At 42.2% G+C, this 21,011-nt stretch overlaps 1 protein-coding gene across 1 annotated transcript in view; it reads left to right on the forward strand.

The window, feature by feature from the left end:
• The first annotated feature begins 6,889 nt into the window (after positions 1–6,889).
• The window catches only part of kif28 (kinesin family member 28), a 106,023-nt gene continuing 91,901 nt past the window's right edge, over positions 6,890–21,011 (forward strand). The window contains exons 1-2 of the mRNA XM_034187995.1: positions 6,890–7,010; positions 17,244–17,435. Coding sequence (XP_034043886.1) covers positions 6,942–7,010; positions 17,244–17,435 — 261 coding nt within the window. The 5' untranslated portion in view covers positions 6,890–6,941. The remainder of the gene's footprint in view (positions 7,011–17,243; positions 17,436–21,011) is intronic.

A 21,011-nucleotide genomic window follows, 5' to 3' on the forward strand; every position in this document is an offset into this window, starting at 1 on the left:
TTTTAAAAACAAACACACTGCTTTGTTTTAAATGCACAGTAAGCTATTTCAGATGATCAGCGTGGACCGTCGTTTTCCTAAAAGGCTTTATTTCCCTCTGTTTGTCGCGTGGAAAGCTGTAGCTTTTGTGCTAATTTGATTAGCGCTTGCGCTACTTCTTCTTCTGTTTGTTTTTCTGGGGGTGTTACAGCACCACACGCAGGCCTGGCATATGTACTACAGCGTTAAATGAGGCTTCGAGGCACAGAATTTGCCTCGAACATTTTTTGTAATCATATTATTCGAATTACTCGACTAATCGTTTCAGCCCTATTCACACCCCACTTTAGTTATGCAGAAAAGTTAAATTAAGTAAATATATTTTTATATGGCTCATCAATTCCACTTAGTGCAGAATTATAGTAAAACAGGCAATATTGATTAAAATTTTTAGTTCAAAATAATAGTAGTAGTACATGAAAAAATGTCTTCGAGAGGACATTTGCACTAAGAGTTTTGTGAAGGGTTCTGTCATTTTCTGTCTGGTGTTTTCCTGTTCTCCGTTTTTAAGCTGCTTTTGTTTTAGCCACGCTAACACAGCCAGAGGACATGCACAAACATTGAAAGAAAAGCATACATTTTTTTTTTAAAAAGATGCTCTGCTCTTGTTTGTTGCATCAACACCACGCTGAAATACAGCAAGACAACATGAACTGCGGACTAACGGCTCAGTGCTGACATATAGAATAGAGCCTTTATTGTCATTGTACATATATACATACATACAACGAAATTTGTCCTCTGCATTTAACCCATCCTTATCACAGTTGGACACAATCCAACCACTAGGAACAGCGCCCGGGGAACAACTCCAGATGTAGAGACGCTGCCTTGGTCAGGGGCACAAGAAAGGAGGACACCCGAAATAAGTATATTTTTGATTGTGGAAGGAAACCGGAGTGCCCAACACACGCAGACACGGGGAGAACATGCGAACTCCACACAGAAAGGGTGGGAAGCGATCCTACGACCTTCTTGCTGTGAGGCATCAGTGCCAACCACTAATCCACCGTGCCGACCATATAAAAAATGTGGTGGCTGGATTACCGGTACACGTACCAAACATCTCCAATAATACCATAATTTGGTATAGACCCTTACAGACCACTGATATGTTCTTACCCAGACATGGTGATTTAATTGCGTCTTGAGGATTAGTTAGATGGGTTTTTTTTTCCTTCAAATATTATGCATTGTATTGATGTTTTCCAGTCTACTTCATACACATTAGCTACTCTAATACTACTTAAACAGACAGGGTTGAGATCTTTGCTGTTTAAAAAAAAAATGAAAATTTAAAATGTGTTCAAAGATTGTCAACATCTTATACATTTAAAGAAAAAGCTGTCATCAAAACAAGAGACAAGAAGAGGGCAAAGTCATCAGTGGAGCAGGATCACACTCCTCCTCCTGTGAAAGTCCTTAAACCTGAAGAGTTCAACGTGGACGAGCATACATACACCTACTCCCCCTCACGCAGAACAACCAGAGGTCTGCTCTGTTTCTCATCCTGTGCATTATTTTTTCATTAATTCATCTAGACTTATTTTTAAGACTGTATATTTTTGTGTCAGCCCAAAAGAAAGACTCTCTGGTCCATGCAGAAGGATGTGCCACTCGTAGACCAGTTGCTAAAGCAACAGCTAGACAGGTAAGTGTTTCTGCTCACAGTGCCCCCCCGGCCCAAAAAAATTATTTGGTTTGGGGGGGGTAGATGCTACAGTATGTCTGTGGTTGGACCCTGGAACATAATTAGTCATTTCTTTACATGTGTGGTGCCACAGGCTCAGTGTGTTTGTAGACAGCATACCCTTGATTTGTGTTGAGACAAATTTAGAGCTTTAAAAGAAACACTGGAGGAAAGTTTTATTTTTGTTGTGTCCCAGACATTCATCAAAAGGTAACTGAATTGGAAGTAAAATTTCTTCGACCTGTTATATTTGTGTGTAGTCATGATGTTAACATTCTACAGCCAGTGTGTTTTGTTCGCTACATTCTGTATTTAGTTTCAAAACAATTTTTCTGCTTTTTTCCTCCGTTTTTTATGCATTGATATGTTTGTTCTCTTAATGTTTTCATGTTCCTTTTTAAAGTAACTCTGATACAACATTTAATTTGAAAATATAAATATACAGTGATTGTAACAGCAGCATTTTTTTCCCCACCAGCATGAAGTTGCATCAGTGGAGGATAATGTCGGAGTGGAGAAAGAAATAGCTGTGTTACCAATCAGAAAAACTGCCAGACAAACAACAAAGTAAGAGTGCCCCCTGATTAAAATAAACTACATTTAACAGAGTTTGCAGTGTTGGGTGGGTATGAGATATGAAAAGAATTGTGGTTGGGGCGTTACGGTGCATACCGCATGCTGCAGAATGCTTTTGCCTGCATCCCCCTCTTGAAGCCCGGCTTGGGCTGATTCTGTTAATCCTGTATTTGTTTCGATGTTCACAGGAATAATAAAAAAGCTGAAAAATGAGTTTTATTGTGCAAGGCAAGAAGTACCTGTTTCTGATTTAAATAAATAAAACCTCTGATGAACCTGAAATAATTCTTTGTATATACGTATACTGGACAAAGCCTGCGTGACATTGCCCGTAGATTTTCTGTAGAGAGTTGGAAAAGCCTATATGAAGCCTCTATCTGGGTATCGCCCAGGTTGGCAGCAGTGGCAGGTTCTCTGGTAACAGTTTGATTCTCCTGTAATCCCTCCACCTTCAGATCCAAAGAGGTTTCCGAGCCACCACCAATAGCAGAAGTGGACCTGATCTCCCCTCTGCCCAGTCCTGCTGATCCACCACCTCGATCACAAAGGCGTCATAAGGAACGAGAGGTTGCACCCTCTAGGATGAACCTTCGACGCAGACGCATAATGGACACTGTGTTCACAAAACCCGTGACCCGTAGGAAAAAGCTTTAGGGAGGTCGGTGGTGGATTTATTAATGAGTGAACCTCAGAAAGTCACCTGTGACTACGTTCCAACCGAAAGTGTCTCTGTCATTAAAATTCAGCATGGTTCTGTTTTCTCAGATGTGTCTCAGTGCTGTATTCATCTTTGTATTATTGGATTCTCATAAGAACAATAAAGACAAGTGATGTAGGCAGGAACATATTTTTGAGGACAAAACACTGGAGAGAAGTGTCAGATACGACTATATTTTTGGAGTTTACATGTCCTACTTGTACAAACACATTTTATTTGATAGTGTATCTGTTGGACATTTTATGGTCCTAGAAATCGTAATTCTCTGGCTGCATAATAATGCAAAACAAATGTTTTCAAGTCTCTCAAAGTGTTAAGAAGCTCCTGTTAACCACAGAGATGAAATTGAATTTGCTTCTGATTAAAAAGTTTGAATTACATCCATGTACCTAAATTTTAACATTTTCATTTTAGTTCTGCTGCCTGTTCTTCCCCCAATTTAAAAATAAACAACAATCCAGTGGAGAGAGTATGTTTCTACTGTTCAACTTGTATATACGTTTTTTGCTATGTTTTAAATAAGTCAACCAATAAAGTTAAGTAAATCAAGAAAGTAGTTAATTTTTAAGTTTTCGTTTTCTTGAATGGGTTTGATTTTTGTTATCAGACTGCTTATACCATAGTCTTAAATTTTGATTTGGAGCTTTATGTGACATATGCAGGTTTATGCATTTTGGGGTTGCTCCATATTGCAAAAGGAAAAACTTGCACACTGTCCTGTAAATAGGCATGTGGGTTCCTTTTTTATGTGTGAAATATCTGACAGGCTATTTTTTGATGAATGTATGTAGACTTTTTTCATGATTGCTCTTTGATAAATATGGTAAAGCTTGACTTCTTTGGAGTGTTTCATTCTTTTCTGTACACTGCTTGTTGGTACAGTCCAATGGAGTGTTTTGTGTTTTTGTTATTCCTTTGCACATGTTTCTAACTGGTGTGTTTGTCGTGGGACTGGCACCTTTGTTGACTTGTTAAAAGTACCTGTTGGTATGAAGACAGTATGTACTGTGGCAGTCTAACATTTGGGCCCAGTGACCTTGACCTTCATCCAAAGATTGACCTCTAGCTGACCTTGCCTGGGCAGTTAGGGACTCTACCTAACTGTGCCACATTTGTTTCAAATCAGCTAAAAAAATTGATTCCTTGACATGGCCCTTTCCCAAAATGAAAGGGCCATTTTATGCTAGCCTTCACTGACATTCCAAGTTTGGTGGAAATCTGCAAAAGGACCTGAGAGGTGGAGGACTACAAACAAGCAGACCTTTGGCAAATTTGACCTTGCTAGGCAATTCCAGAACTCACCTCATATGTGGACAACTTTTCGGTGTAAATCAAAGCTTAAATTTGACGTTTGACCCTGATGATTAACTTCTGGTAAATTTTATCTCGTCTGGACCCACCTCGTGTGCAGTCTGGTGGGCATTGCAATGAAAATTAAATTTTTATCTTTGTCCCTAATAACCTTGACTTTTGCACACACACACACAAATAGTCCTTTATGGACAATTCCAGAGTTGCCTTTGTCCACGTACCAAATTTGTTTGGAATCTGCCCAGTAACTTGGGAGAAGTGTGGGATCAAACTGCAAAGTTTTCTCATTTTCTGCTTTGGTTCAAAGCATTAGTAGTTTGTTCCAATCACCACCGTGTGGTGCTGTAGTTGTAACACTTGTTTCTCAGAGCTGAGTTTTTGTGAGTCCTGAATATTAGATTTCCATCCAACTTGCTGTTTTAGTCTGAAGAGAAGCTATGTGACTGTGATGGTCAGAGTTGATGTTGCTTATTCACCAGCAATGTTGGGCAATGGCTCTGTTTTTACCTCTGTTTGTGAAGAGCCTGTTACCCACAATTTTTCATACGTTGAGACTTTTTTTACACAGGATTCATATCCTGATAGGCAAGAACTGATTTAGATTTCATCATCAAACGTCAGAGTCAGGAAAAATCCCTGTCCTTTTAACTGAACAAATTTTCATACATTGGTAACTGTCAAGAGATCACATTTTTTTTCAGACGTGCGGGTGTTATGTAGGATGGCATCCTTTATCATCTTTGATCTTTATCTGAGCCGCATTACAGATTTTGTGGCCATTTAAATTTAACATTGAAAACCCATTTAATATATATTTTGCATTATCTTACTCAAACATGCGCCAATCACTCTCATACTTAAAAGTGAGGTGCAGACTGGTACTCACTATCGCCTGACAAAGTTTGATCCAGTGTCGCAGCCCAAACGATCCCCAGTGCCTTCACTGCACGTGCATCATTTCGGAGCATCAGCAGCAATTCACCTATTATCGCCTCATTTCTGCTTAAAACTGAATTTAGAATGATTTAACAGGTTTTACTTTGTCATCTGATGGTTATTAGTCACGTTATTACCTTTGATCACTTTGCGTGTAGAGTCTGACTCGAATGTGCTGCTGTGACGCTCTGATCGTTCCCCTGTCTTTCATTATGAAATAATGCTGAATTTATGTGGAAATGATTGTTGCACAAAAGCTTCAGATATCTGTCGCTGAGATAGATGATGACTGGAGTGCAGTTTTAAGTAGAAACGAGGTTATAATCTGAACCGCTACTGACGCTCAGAAATGACACGTGCAGTGAAGGCAGGGGGGGAGCTGTTTGGCCATCACACCGGATCTGATCCAGATTGTGGATTTTGTGGACATTTGAATTTAACATTGAAAAGCCCATCTGGTGTAAATTTTGCATTATATCTCAAGCAAAAGTGCTTCAATCACTCATTCATGACAATAAGGTGCAAACTCACTCTCAATAGACCAAGTTTGATCCACATCTGATCCGTATTGTGTATTTAGTGGATAGTTGATTTTAACATAGAAAAGCCCTTTTGATCTATATTTTGTATTTTAGCTTATGAAATGCCTCTTCTAACAGGACTTTGACCTTGAAATTTTTTTCCAAGGTAAAAACTTGTGGAATTGAAAACTAGTGTTGGCGGACGTTTGCGCTCTAAAATGTGGTGCTCTAGTTTATGAAATACTTCCATCAATGTCGGTGCATGTTTCTGAACATTGATACAGCGTTACCAGTTTTTGCAGGCTGTGTCCACTCAATAATTCATCAGTGAAGACAGGGTGAAAGTGAAACCACCTGTTGAGTTTAAACCGTCTCATCTCAGCTCCCAATTCACTGAAGGGGGAAAACCAAAAAATAAGCCTTTTAATTCCCTGAAACTGATTGCCATGATGCTGCACACTTCTGGTGTGAGACTTTGAACCTCACATCTCATCTACCGGGTCACATAAATTTGAACAATGCTTCCACTAATAGACAAATAGCTTTGCACACTTCCAGAAGTCTTGTAGTGTAGCAGACATCTGACATGGAACTCCGTGGAACACAGATGCCTGCTGTGCATTAATCTGGTGAATTCTCCACTGTTCACACACTTCCTGCAGTGTGTTCTTGAGCTGGCTTATGTTTTTCTAAAGAAATAATTATTTTATGTGCTGAACCTTTTATCCTGTGCTGTCCCAGGGTTTTTTCGTGTTGTGCAAACTAATTGATTTTACATCATTTATTACTTTATGTTGGTTTTTCTTGCCATATTAATTTAAGTCCTAATCATCATTACTGTATATCTTTGCCTGCCAAAGACGAGATGGAAGCTTTCCTCCTCATCACTAACATTTACTGAATTAATTAGTTGATTGACAGAGAATTAATTATGGTAATTGTTGGTGATGTAACCTGATCCCAGTACTGTACGTTTTTAAAATGTTAATGGTACAAAAAACGTCTGTGCGCATCATCCCTGTCGTGCTTCCCCGATTGTGTCCATAATAACCAGTAACTCAACACATTTTGCTGCTGCTGTGTGTGTGCGTGTGTGTGTGTGTGCGTGCCTGTGTCTGTGAGACTCCTGAGCTGCTTCAGCTCCTGCACAATGCGATCGAAAGCCATGCACAATAAAGACTGTGTCAAAGTGGCCGTCAGAGTTCGACCCTTCAGCAAGGTCAGTGCTCACTGAGAACGTGTGGTTTCTCCACTAACTGGATTCTTTGCTTTACCCATTTTTGCTTATGCCTTTTCTGAACATAATGAATGCAATCTTGTGGTTTGTCACTACTTACTGCATTGTACAGCTGTGTTAAATGATAGCAGTGTGTTTAAAAAAGTGAGGAAAGCTGAAAATCCAAGCAAATGCATTGGAAACACTGCACATTCTATTCCAAATCATAACATGAAGAATTTATCAAATTTATTACTTTACAGAAAGTGAAGAAAAAGGAATATTAGGCTGTTCAAAAATATAGCAGTGTCTGCATTTTTTACTGTTTAAACTGTAAAATGGTTGAAGATTTATCTTTCCTGTGAACAACTGAACCAGTATTTAGTTGTACGTATATATAGAACTGCTTCACATCTGTGTCACATGGAGTCAACCAACTTCTGGCACCTGTGAACAGGTATTCCAGCTCATGAGCAGGACGATTGGACTACATTCCACAATTCCTCTGCATTTATTTTTTTCTCAGAAACAGCATTTTTTATGTCACCCCACAAGTTTTCTGTTGGATTTACAGTAGTGTTCAGAATAGTAGTAGTGCTATGTGACTAAAAGGATTAATCCAGGTTTTGAGTATATTTCTTATTGTTACATGGGAAACAAGGTACCAGTAGATTCAGTAGATTCTCACAAATCCAACAAGACCAAGCATTCATGATATGCACACTCTTAAGGCTATGAAATTGGGCTATTAGTAAAAAAAAAAGTAGAAAAGGGGGTGTTCACAATAATAGTAGCATATGCTGTTGATGCTACAAACTCAACACTATTATGTTCAAACTGCTTTTTTAGCAAACTGAATCACTAAACTAGTATTTAGTTGTATAACCACAGTTTTTCATGATTTCTTCACATCTGCGAGGCATTTTGTTGGTTTGGAACCAAGATTTTGCTGGTTTACTAGTGTGTTTGGGGTCATTGTCTTGTTGAAACACCCATTTCAAGGGCATGTCCTCTTCAGTATTTTGACATATCCAACCTGATCCATGATATCTGGTATGCGATATATAGGCCCAACACCATAGTAGGAGAAACATGCCCATATCATGATGCTTGCACCACCATGCTTCACTGTCTTTACTGTGAACTGTGGCTTGAATTCAGAGTTTGGGGGTCGTCTCACAAGCTGTCTGCGGCCCTTGGACCCAAAAAGAACAATTTTACTCTCATCAGTCCACAATATATTCCTCCATTTCTCTTTAGGCCAGTTGATGTGTTCTTTGTCAAATTGTTACCTCTTCTGCACGTCTTTTATTTAACAGAGGGACTTTGCGGGGGATTCTTGCAAATAAATTAGCTTCACACAGGCGTCCTCTAACTGTCACAGCACTTACAGGTAACTCCAGACTGTCTTTGATCATCCTGGAGCTGATCAATGGGTGAGCCTTTGCCATTCTGGTTATTCTTCTATCCATTTTGATGGTTGTTTTACGTTTTCTTCCATGCGTCTCTTTTTTTTTTCCATTTTAAAGCATTGGAGATCATTGTAGATGAACAGCCTATAATTTTTTGCACCTGCATATAAGTTTTCCCCTCTCCAATCAACTTTTTAATCAAACTTCGCTGTTCTTCTGAACAATGTCTTGAATATCCCATTTTCCTCAGGCTTTCAAAGAGAAAAGCATGTTCAATAGGTGCTGGCTTCATCCTTAAATAGGGGACACCTGATTCACACCTGTTTGTTCCACAAAATTGACAAACTCACTGACTGAATGCCACACTACTATTATTGTGAACACCCCCCTTTTCTACTTTTTTTTACTAATAGCCCAATTTCATAGCCTTAAGAGTGTGCATATCATGAATGCTTGGTCTCGTTGGATTTGTGAGAATCTACTGAATCTACTGGTACCTTGTTTCCCATGTTGTTATGTGTCGGACGCGGGCGGAGATCAGACCAGCGTTTGACAGGACCCAGTATAAAATAAGCAGAGCACGGTACAAAGGATAACAGAATTTAATGACATAACAGTGAGTGCTTTAACAAAATAAGTGCGCGGTCTGGTGAGGTGGAAAGACGGTGCGCTCCCAGCAGCACAAACGGTCCGGAGCCAGAACAGTTCGGACCCAAGGACCCCGCCGACACCCCCCAGGTGGCCGCGACCAACCGAGTCTGTGAAAGAAGAAACCATCATGTGAGTCCACCACTCCATACACAGAGAGACCACTCAAAGGTGTACATAAACAGCAAACACTTCCTGGCTTAATCACCAATCAGCTTCCCACCCTGCAGGCATGGAACACCCAGTTCACTTTCTCCACTGCAGTGGAAGCTGATTAAACGACTAACATAACAGCTCAATATAATAACGTGTGAGGGACACCACATTTACTGACTGTACTCATGTTAGTCACAAAACCTAAAGTACCTCAGGAAGTGTGCTGACGAGCGTGAGACCTCACCCCCTCCTCTTTCACAGACCATGGCATCAAACCTGGTACGGTCTCTGCATCCATGATGATGAGATGGCTCTCGAGACGACAATCTCACCCGTCTGGTCACAAGGTCGAGTCTCTGGCAAATACACACTGTGTACTCCAGACTTAAATGCAACCATGCCCCAATCCATAAAGATGCACCACAGCTGTGAGTCCTGACGAGCTGCACATGACCAGCCTCAGGTGATCAGGGTGAGGTCCTAATAACTCAGCCACACAGCCACTCAGTCCTGAACGCATGCCACCTGGAAGGAAAAACAGAAGACAGAAAACAGAAGACAAACAAAAACCAGCCAGGCACGCCAGGCACCCCAGCCACAACAGCACCCCACCCTCACGGGAAGCCTCCTGGCGACCACACAAACCTGGCCCAGGAAAAACACCCCCCTCCAGGGACCATGGCTGGAAACGGTATCTGCATTCATCTTCCAACTGAATCTTCATTTAACAGAACTGTCGACGTCTTCACCTCTGACTGCATCTTTGCCTTTGTTTCTGTCATTCGATATGCACAGGTGTGGCCAGGAGTTCTTGAACCTGTGCGGTCAGCCTTTGTCCGACCTTGTTTAAAGTCTGTTTAGTCATAAAACAAAAAAGACAAACACAAACAACCAAACCACCACCCCCCTCCCCAGAGGACCGTCCCATCAAACCCCTGGAAGAGGAGAAAAGAAAAACACAACCCAAACTTAAGCTTGCAAACAAAAAACACTAACACCCCCCCCCCCCCCCCCCCCGGACGACATGTAGGGACCAACACCCCCCAGAGGACATCCCGCCAGCTCCAGGAGTAATAACCACAGCCGAGGTCCCTCTGGGATCCAAAGTCACCCACGGGGACTCCCAGCGCCTCCCAGAGGACGGTTCCATCAAACCCCAGGAGACGCCCCCCCTCATGACTAACAGACCCAGCCCCGGCCGTCTATGGCTAGATGGACCCACAGCCCTTCCCCCCGCAGAGGACACCACAGTCACACCCTGAGGGCGGAAACTGGGGGAAAAACAAAAGAAAAAAAAACATACAAGCAAAACAACCCCAACCCCACCCCCTCGGCGCAGTGGAAACTGGAAGTACGTCCAGTGTCACCAACCACGACTATACCCCAGAAGTCAACCGGGAGGAGTGGAACAGCGGTAATGGCAGACGGCACAAAACGGCGCCACCCCTCCGACTTCCAAACCAGCCACCAGCTGCGGGTATATTCCACTGCCCCAAACCTCAGCTACGCCGATGGCATACGGCTCAAAGGCGCGCTGAAGCCAGAGGTGGAACAGGGAATCAACAAAAAAAAACACAACACCCCGAACCCCCCCCCCCCCCCCCCAGGTGCAGAGGTTACCTGGGAAACACCCAGCATAACCAAACTGCACCACTCCAGCAACGCCGACAACCTACGGCTCACACAGCTGGAGCCAGAGGAGAAGAGAGGGCACAACAAAAACAAAAAAAAAACAAAGAAAAAAAAAGAAAAAAACAACCCAATTACCCCCCCATCACCCCCCAGAGGACCGTCCCATCAAACCCTGGGAGGTGAAACCAAAAGAAATAAAAAGAAAGACTAACAGACTAATATAAGGTTATCTGGGTCCTGTCTGTACTCCAGACAGCCTGCAAGGTCACGACCCCAGAACACTAATAGTGTAGAAAATCCCACACAAAAACCAACTCAAAAAACACCCACAAAAAATGAACCAACACAAAACTAATAAGTGACTTATACCGTTAAGCTCAAACAAATGGAACACACCTGTTCCACCTTAAGAGCATTAACGGTAATGTGACTCAGTCACCAACAGGGGGAGCCAAAGTGCTAAAAATAAAAACCCCTTTGGTAACCGAGAAAACAACTCATGCTGTTTTCCCTGTGCGCAGCTACGTGTAACACACAACCAAAATGTGCTTCAACTAAATTACGCCGGAGCTGACACAACAGACGCAGTAGCTATCTTCACCCGGGGAGACGGGGCTACAACTGTAACAACAGGAAGCACAGCGACCCGTGCCACAGAGCTCCACCGTGCGCATTCACCCATTACAGACACACTCATGCAGCTCCCGTTTTACCTCTTATCCGGTCGAAGTGTGACGCGAAGCCGTCGCTAGTCACACTCCACAACAACCCACGGATAAGGCAACAACACAGGAACACGGCTGCAAGAGAGCTCAAATCACTATTCAATAATGGGTTCTCCGACACGCACCATCCAGGCGGAGAGCACCCGCAACTGATCCGGATAACTTCTGACGTCTGCTGCCGCCTTCCCGGCACAGTACCGCCTCTGCTACCGCTGGGTCCGTGATGTATTGGCCAGAGACTACTGTTATGTGTCGGACGCGGGCGGAGGACCGACCAGCGTTTGACAGGACCCAGTATAAAATAAGCAGAGCACGGTACAAAGGATAACAGAATTTAATGACATAACAGTGAGTGCTTTAACAAAATAAGTGCGTGGTCTGGCGAGGTGGAAAGACGGTGCGCTCCCAGCAGCACAAACGGTCCGGAGCCAGAACAGTTTGGACCCAAGGACCCCGCCGACACCCCCCAGGTGGCCGCGACCAACCGAGTCTGTGAAAGAAGAAACCATCATGTGAGTCCACCACTCCACACACAGAGAGACCACTCAAAGGTGTACATAAACAGCAAACACTTCCTGGCTTAATCACCAATCAGCTTCCCACCCTGCAGGCATGGAACACCCAGTTCACTTTCTCCACTGCAGTGGAAGCTGATTAAATGACTAACATAACAGCTCAATATAATAAGGTGTGAGGGACACCACATTTACTGACTGTACTCATGTTAGTCACAAAACCTAAACTACCTCAGGAAGTGTGCTGACGAGCGTGAGACCTCACCCCCTCCTCTTTCACAGACCATGGCATCAAACCTGGTACGGTCTCTGCATCCATGATGATGAGATGGCTCTCTTGACGACAATCTCACCCGTCTGGTCACAAGGTCGAGTCTCTGGCAAATACACACTGTGTACTCCAGACTTAAATGCAACCATGCCCCAATCCATAAAGATGCACCACAGCTGTGAGTCCTGACGAGCTGCACATGACCAGCCTCAGGTGATCAGGGTGAGGTCCTAATAACTCAGCCACACAGCCACTCAGTCCTGAACGCATGCCACCTGGAAGGAAAAACAGAAGACAGAAAACAGAAGACAAACAAAAGCCAGCCAGGCACGCCAGGCACCCCAGCCACAACACATGTAACAATAAGAAATATACTCAAAACCTGGATTAATCTTTTTAGTCACATCGCACTACTATTATTCTGAACACTACTGTAGGTCCTTGGATTAGGCTGGCCACTCCATAACATTAGTCTTGTTGGTCTGGAACCAAGATGCTGCTCACTTGCTGGTGTGTTTGGGTTCGTTGTGTTGTTGAAACATCCATTACAAGGACATTTCCTCTTCGGTATAAAAGCAGTATGACCTCTATAAGTATTTTTGATGTATTCAAACTGATCCATGATCTCTAGTATACGAGCTCTATCAGAAAAGTATCCTACCTTTTTATTTAAAAAAAAAAACTATATGGATTTGAATGACGTGCGATTACACCAATCATGCTTGAACCCTTGTGCGCATGCGTGAGTTTTTTCACGCGTGTCAGTGACGTCATTTCCCTGTGGGCAGGCCTTGAGTGAGATGTGGTCCAGCCCTCTCGGCTGAATTCCTTTGTTTCACACGCTGCTCGAGACGGCGCGCGTTGCTTTATCAAAAATTTTTCTGGACCTGTGAGGAATATCCGAGTGGACACTATTCAAGAAATTAAGCTGGTTTTCGGTGAAAAGTTTAAGGGCTGATGAGAGATTATGGGGTGTTTCTGTCGGTGTAAGGTCTTCACACGGAGCGGGACGTCGCGCAGCGCTTCCAGGCACTGTCAGCCTGTTTCGACCTAAAAACATACTCATTTAAGGCTTAATTCACCCAGGACGTCATGAGAGAACAGAGAAGATTCAGAAGAGGCCGGCATGAGGACTTTATGCGGACATTCCACTGTTTAAGGACATTTTGTAATGAAAGACGTGTGCGCAAATTCGCCGAGTCGTTTCCGTGATGACTCGGCGAATCTGTGTGCGCCACGACAGGAAAAACACCTCTGTGTTGAAAACCATTTGTAAAATTCAGGCGGCTTTTGATGGCTTTCAACAAGTGAGTAACTGAGAAATTGTTTAACAGCTTGGGCATGTTCCAACTTGCCCGTTAAGGTTTCCAACACGGAGGTGTTTTTCCTGTCGCGACCCCCGCGGTTGGGTCCGGCTCGACATGCGACTCTGCCCGCACGTTCTTTCATTACAAAATGTCTGTTAACAATGGAATGTCCGAATAAACTCCTCATGCCGACTTCTTCTGAAAGCTCTCTGTTCTCTGATGACTTCCTGGGTCAACAGAGCCTGAAATGTGGAAGTTTTCAACTTGAAATGACGAGACGCTGCCGCCTCGAAGCGCAGATTGCCGTCAGGCACCATGGGCCGTCCTTACGGTGACACTACCAGACCAAAATCTCTCATCAGCCGTTAAAATTTTTACCGAAAACCAGCTGAATTTATCAAATGGTGTCCACTCAGTTGTGCCTTACAGTTTTGAAAAAATTTTGATCAAACAAAGCAGCAGTCTCTGAGCCATTCCTAAACAATGAAAAAATCGATGAGAGGGTAGGCCACTCCTCACTCAAAGACTGCCCACAGGCGAATGACGTAACCGACAGGCGTGAAAAAAACTCTTGCATGCCCACGAGGGTTCAAGCATGTCTGATGTAATCACACGTGATTCAAATCCATATGGTTTTTGAAAAAAAATAATAAGGTCGGATACTTTTCTAATAGACCTTGTACAATAAATAGGCTGACATCATAGTATGAGAAACATCCCCATATCATGATGCTTGCTCCACCATGCTTCACTGTCTTCACAGTGTACTGTAGCTTGAATTCAGTTTTTGGGGGTCATCTAGACCCAAAAACACCCTAGACCCAAAACAACAATCTTGCTTTCATCAGTCCACAAATTTTGGAACTATTTCACTTTAGGCCAGTCAGTGTGTTGTTTGGCAAATTGTAATTGAATTTGCGGGGCTTCTTGCCCATAGCCCTTACCAAAAAATAGTACTGATAAGTATATAAAAATTAAACTAGACTATTAAAATGACTTTTTTTTTTTTAATATCTGCGCTGTATGCCACGCCAATGGAATTCAAATGAAACAATTTGTGCTTCTTTGGAGTCCATCATCTGCATCTTATGCATCCAGCAACAGATTGCTGTGTTTGCACCAGGATGCCAGCTGTCCAATTTCTTGTCTGTGGACAGAATCGCTGGCATTAGGAATAAGTTCAACCAGCCACAGTGGTGTCCTGTGGAAACTTCAAAATCTTCACTCTGCTCTCTCATCTGGAGACAGCAGAGATGAGAGGAAAGACTGGAGAAGGCAAGCTTATGGTTGTCCAGTGCTGACAGTCTGGATGTCTGATGTATTTTTCTAATTATTCGAGATCCACCAGCAGATGGATCCTGGCACAGATAGCTGGCATCTCATTCTGTTAAATTCAAGCTTTATTCCGGAATAGTGTTTCCATATAACAAATAAATGTAACATAAATACATGTAAGAAATAAACTAAAACTAAGAAATAATAAAACTATGAAAGTATAACAGCACCCTCCAGTGGTGCCGTAATGGTGAAGTACAGTAGTCTTCAGAATAATAGTAGTGCTATGTGACTAAAAACATTAATCCATGTTTTGAGTATATTTCTTATTGTTACATGGGAAACAAGGTACCAGTAGATTCTCACAAATCCAACAAGACCAAGCATTCATGATATGCACACTCTTAAGGCTATGAAATTGGGCTATTAGTAAAAAAAAAAAGTAGAAAAGGGGGTGTTCACAATAATAGTACTGTGGCATTCAGTCAGTGAGTTCGTCAGTTTTGTGGAACAGGTGTGAATCAGGTGTCCCCTATTTAAGGATGAAGCCAGCACCTGTTGAACATGCTTTTCTCTTTGAAAGCCTGAGGAAAATGGGACATTCAAGACATTGTTCAGAAGAACAGCGTAGTTTGATTAAAAAGTTGATTGGAGAGGGGAAAACTTATACGCAGGTGCAAAAAATTATAGGCTGTTCATCTACAATGATCTCCAATGCTTTAAAATGGACAAAAAAAAAAATACAGACGAAAAACAGAAAACAACCACCAAAATGGATAGAAGAATAACCAGAATGGCAAAGGCTCACCCACTGATCAGCTCCAGGATGATCAAAGACAGTCTGGAGTTACCTGTAAGTGCTGTGACAGAAGACGCCTGTGTGAAGCTAATTTATTTGCAAGAATCCCCCGCAAAGTCCCTCTGTTAAATAAAAGACATGTGCAGAAGAGGTTACAATTTGCCAAAGAACACATCAACTGGCCTAAAGAGAAATGGAGGAATATTTTGTGGACTGATGAGAGTAAAATTGTTCTTTTTGGGTCCAAGGGCCGCAGACAGTTTGTGAGACGACCCCCAAACTATGTTATGTAAAATGTAAATAAAAACAGAATACAATGATTTGCAAATCCTCTTCAACCTATATTCAATTGAATACACCACAAAGATAAGTTGTTATAAGTTGTCTATGCCATGGGTACTAATACACTCCCATACCATCACAAATGCTGGCTTTTGAACTTTGTGCTGGTAACAATCTGGATGGTCTTTTTCCTCTTTTGTCCGGAGGACACGACATCCATGATTTCCAAAAACACATTGAAATGTGGACTCATCAGACCACAGCACACTTTTCTACTTTGTGTCTGTCCATTTCAAATGAGCTTGGGCCCAGAGAAGGCATCGGCGTTTCTGGGTGTTGTTGATGTATGGCTTTCACTTTGCATGATAGAGTTGTAACTTGCACTTGTAGATGTAGCGATGAACTGTGTTAACTGACAATGGTTTTCTGAAGTGTTCCTGAGCCCACGCAGTAAGATCCTTAACACAATGATGTCGGTTTTTAATGCAGTGCCGCCTGAGGGGTCGAAGGTCATGGGCATTCAATGTTGGCTTTTTGCCTTGCCGCTTACATGTAGAAAGTTCTCCAGATTTTCTGAATCTTCTGATTATATTAAGGACTGTAGATGATGGAATCCCTAAATTCCTTGCAATTGAATGTTGAGAAATATTGTTCTTAAACTGTGCGACTATTTTTTCATGCAGTTGTTCACAAAGTGGTGATCCTCGCCCCTTTTTTGCTTGTGAACAGCTGAGCCTTTTGGGGATGCTCCTTTTATACCCAATAATGACACTCACCTGTTTCCTGTTAACCTGTTCACATGTGGAATGTTCCAAACAGGTGTTCTTTGAGCATTCATCAACTTTCCCAGTCTTTTGTCCCAACTTTTTTTAATGTGTTGCAGGCTTCCATTTCAAAATGAGCAAATATTTGCACAAAAACAATAAAGTTTATCAGTTTGAACATTAAATATCTTGTCTTTGTGGTGTATTCAGTTGAATATAGGTTGATTTGATAGCTTGATTGAGATTTGCAAATCATTGTATTCTGCTTCTATTTACATTTCACACAACATCCCAACTTCATTGGAATTGGGGTTGTAGAATTCTCACTATATACAGAGGATCCATCCTCTTTGCTGCCTGTTCAAACAAAGCAAAATGATTAACACGGTCAAAGGCTTTTGTAGTCACACAGAATGAAGAAAGTCATCTTTATTTCTTTACGCTGTTCAGAGAGAAAAGGATGCAGGTAGCCGTTGTATCATCTCCATGGTGTCAAACGTGATCACCATCCAGGATCCACGTGACTCACAAGGCCGCCGTTCCTTCTGCTTTGACTACGCCTACTGGTCTCACAGTGGATTCACACGAGATCCCAGCGGCCTCTATCTGCCTGAAGAACGAGGGGGTCGATATGCTGACCAGGTCAAGTCCAAAACCTCCTGATGTAATACAGAGAAAATTAAATCACTTTTGCTATGTACTATCACAGGGGTATTCAACTCGTTCCAGAAAGGGCCGAGAGGGTGCAGGTTTTCTTTGCATCCATCCATTCCACCAGGTAATCACCTGGTGAAGTGGATGGTTGCAAAGAAAACCTGCACCCTCTCGGCCCTTTCTGAAATGAGTTGAATACCCTGAACAATCACAACAGACCAAGAAAAAGAGTGAAGTGATATGATGGGTGACTGAAAAGTTTTGAGCCTGACCCAGAAAAAGTAGGACGTGATTGTCCTTTTTTGTGTGTGTGTGTGTTCTGACAACCCAACATTTCTCTTGAGAATTTGTGAAATCCTGACTCACACTGGGTGCAATGTTAGAGACACAATATTTCAGTGACATGAGTAGGGGTGTGTCACATTGCCAAATGGACAAGCTGGTGGGTGTGCTGTGATTCAGTATCTCATAAAAAAGGGAGTGTCTCTGAAGGAGATCCACATGGTCATGACATTGGGGGAGGATGCCCAGTCTTTTGCTACAATTAAACACTGGTGAGTCAAATTCAAGAGGAGCAGAACAGGTGTGGAAGATGGAGCAAGATCAGGAAGAACCAGAACTGCCACCTCCCCCAACATGATCCAGAAGATCCATGATGGTCCTCGCTGAGAGAAGAGTAAGTGAGTGTCACATAGCCAGTAGTTCATTCAGTTCTTCCGAAAGAACTGGGAATGACAAAACTTTCATCACGATGGGTCCCAAGGCTTCTCACATCCAAACAAAAAATGCACAAGTTTCCAGATATCCAGGGAGAATCTTCAGCTGTTTGAGGCATGTCCAGATAACTTCATGTGACAATTCATGACCATGGATGAGACCTGTGTCCATCAGTTTGAACTGGAGTCCAAACAACAGTCGAAGCAATGGAAATGTGGGTTAATAAAAGAGATTAATAAATGAGAACTAGAGTCCGCGCTCTCAATGCTGCCTACTAAACGCGAAAGTCCCTTCACGGACAGCGACATGATGTCTCCTAACCAGGCAAAATATTGACAAAGTACCCGGACGTTAATGCATTTTCAATGCGGATTCGCGACTGAACACCCACAGAAAAACGCTTGCAAAATGTGTGTTAAAATGTCATTCTGACCTGATTATCAAACCAGTAAAATTAATTTACATTAAATTATGTCAGGAAAGTATTAAACTTACTCTCACGCCCACACATTCCCAAATATTAGTGTTAAAAGTTACACAGATCCGATCTGTTCAAGCTGCACTGCTGATCAAGCTGCTGCTGAGTTCAGCACAGTGCAGCTCCTAAAGCCATTACAGTACATTTATGTATATGTTATATTTTTCCACAATTATCCTTTATTGACCAAGTTTCATTCATGAAGTCAGTGGTGTGGGTGCACGTCTCTGTGTGAGCCTGACTGTGAGCGGCACACTGCGGGTCATTATAATCTCGAGCAATGGCTCGGTTATTTAAGGTGCAAAATAAAAAAATCGTCGGTCTTGTTGAACAGTTTTAATCACTAACAACAAGTATTTAAACTAAACATCAGTCAGTCCAGCAGGGGAAATATCAACTAGACATAAGTGAAGAGTTCATGGCCTGTGTACACGGACGACTCAGGCACAGCAGGAAACATACACCTGTTAATCGACCAAATGTCACGGACAAAGTGACAAGAATAACCAAAACCACTTACTTACGGCAGGAAATATTGTCTCCCTTCTTCCTTCGTTTGTGGCACAGCTTTCCAGCATATTCCACCTGTTTCTTGAAGAGACTAAATGAGCATCTATGCGCGCAAATCACTAAGTTGCCCGGAATTAAAATGGCGACCACGCCTCCATGCCGGGACACGGCTCAGTTCGACTACGGCCTCTAGTTTTCATTAATAACCTCTTTGGTTCTCCCCCATTGAAGAAAAGCAAAGCTGTCTCATCTGCTGGAAAGGCCATGGCCTCTGTCTTTAGGAATGCAGAGGGAATCGCAATTTTGGACTGTCTCCTGAAGAAGCAGACCATCAGTGGGGCTTGTTATGCTTCCCTTTTGCAATTACTATGGGAGAAAATAAAGCAGAAGCAGCATGGAATGCTTGGATGAGGTATTCTGTCTCATCAGGACAATGCTGTGGTCCCACGTCGGTCATCGCAATGGCTGCCATTTATGAACGTGGCTTCAAACTTGTTCCTCACCCACCTTATTCCTCTGATTTGGCTCCTTTGGACTTCCATCTGCTTCCAAACATGAAAAGACGTCTTGCTGGAATTCACTATAATACTGATAGTGATGTCATACCTGCAGTGGAGGACTTGGGCTCCAAGATAAGACATATGGGGATTATGTTGAAAAATAAAGTATTACATTAATTGAGTTGCGGTTTCTTCTCGGTTGGGCTCAAAACCTTTCAATCAGCCCTCGTATTCAACAAAAACAATACTACAGTTTGAAGAGTAGATGTCTTTTGGTTGCTGGGGTAGATTCAAAATTATTGAATGGGGGGCTAACAGACAGAGGTGGGAGTAAGTCACCATCAAGTCACTCTCAATGATGAATCTGAAATTCCCAAGTTAAGTCTCAAGTCATAATGACCACCATTTGTTTGCAAGCTGACTCGACTTTAAAGAAAAGATTAAGTGCACACTAAATAAATAAAGTAGATGTTAATTAACACATACAAAGTACAACAGAACGAACAGCAGTTTTTCCAAATTAACAATTACAATTCTAACAGGACACATGAAAATGTTTGAATGCTTGTAAGTAGACCAACAGAATAACTACACAGCTAACAGCAAGCGACAGTCATGATCGAGGCTGCTCTCCTTTAGGTGGTGCTATTCTTCAGTCTGTCTGAACATTGGACCATAGTTATACCACTTCTTGCCTTTACTAGGTTCTTGTTGGATTTGATTTGCCAAGGGATCATTGTGTTTTCAATTTACGGTACATACAGAAATGTTTACAGCACTTCACTTTTTCCACATTTTGTTACAGCCTAATTCCAAAATAAATGAAATTCATTTTTGTCCTCAAAAATTCTACACAGAATACCCCATAATGACAATGTCAAAAAAGTTTTTTGTTTGTTTTTTTTTTTTTTTTGCAGATTTATTAAAAATAAAAACAAAGACATCAAATGTACATAAGTATTCACAGGCTTTGCCATGAAGCTCAAAATTGAACTCAGGTGCATCCTATTTCCACTGATCATCCTTGAGATGTTTCTACAGATTAATTGGAGTCCACCTGGAGTAAATTCAGTTGATTGGAAAGGTGCACACCTGAACAATGTTTCTCAATGTTCAATTGCATGGAAGTTAGGGATTCCATCATCTACAGCCCATAATATAATCAGAAGATTCAGAGAATCTGGAGAACTTTCTACACGTAAGCAGCCTGTGTGAATGCCCGTGACCTCCGATCCCTCAGGTGGCACTGCATTAAAAACCAACAACATTGTGTAAAGGATCTTACCGTGTGGGCTCAGGAACACTTCAGAAAACTATTGTCAGTTAACACAGTTCGTCGCTACATCTACAAGTGCAAGT

The sequence above is a fragment of the Thalassophryne amazonica genome, chromosome 2, assembly GCF_902500255.1.
Source record: "Thalassophryne amazonica chromosome 2, fThaAma1.1, whole genome shotgun sequence".
NCBI classification, from domain to species: domain Eukaryota; kingdom Metazoa; phylum Chordata; class Actinopteri; order Batrachoidiformes; family Batrachoididae; genus Thalassophryne; species Thalassophryne amazonica.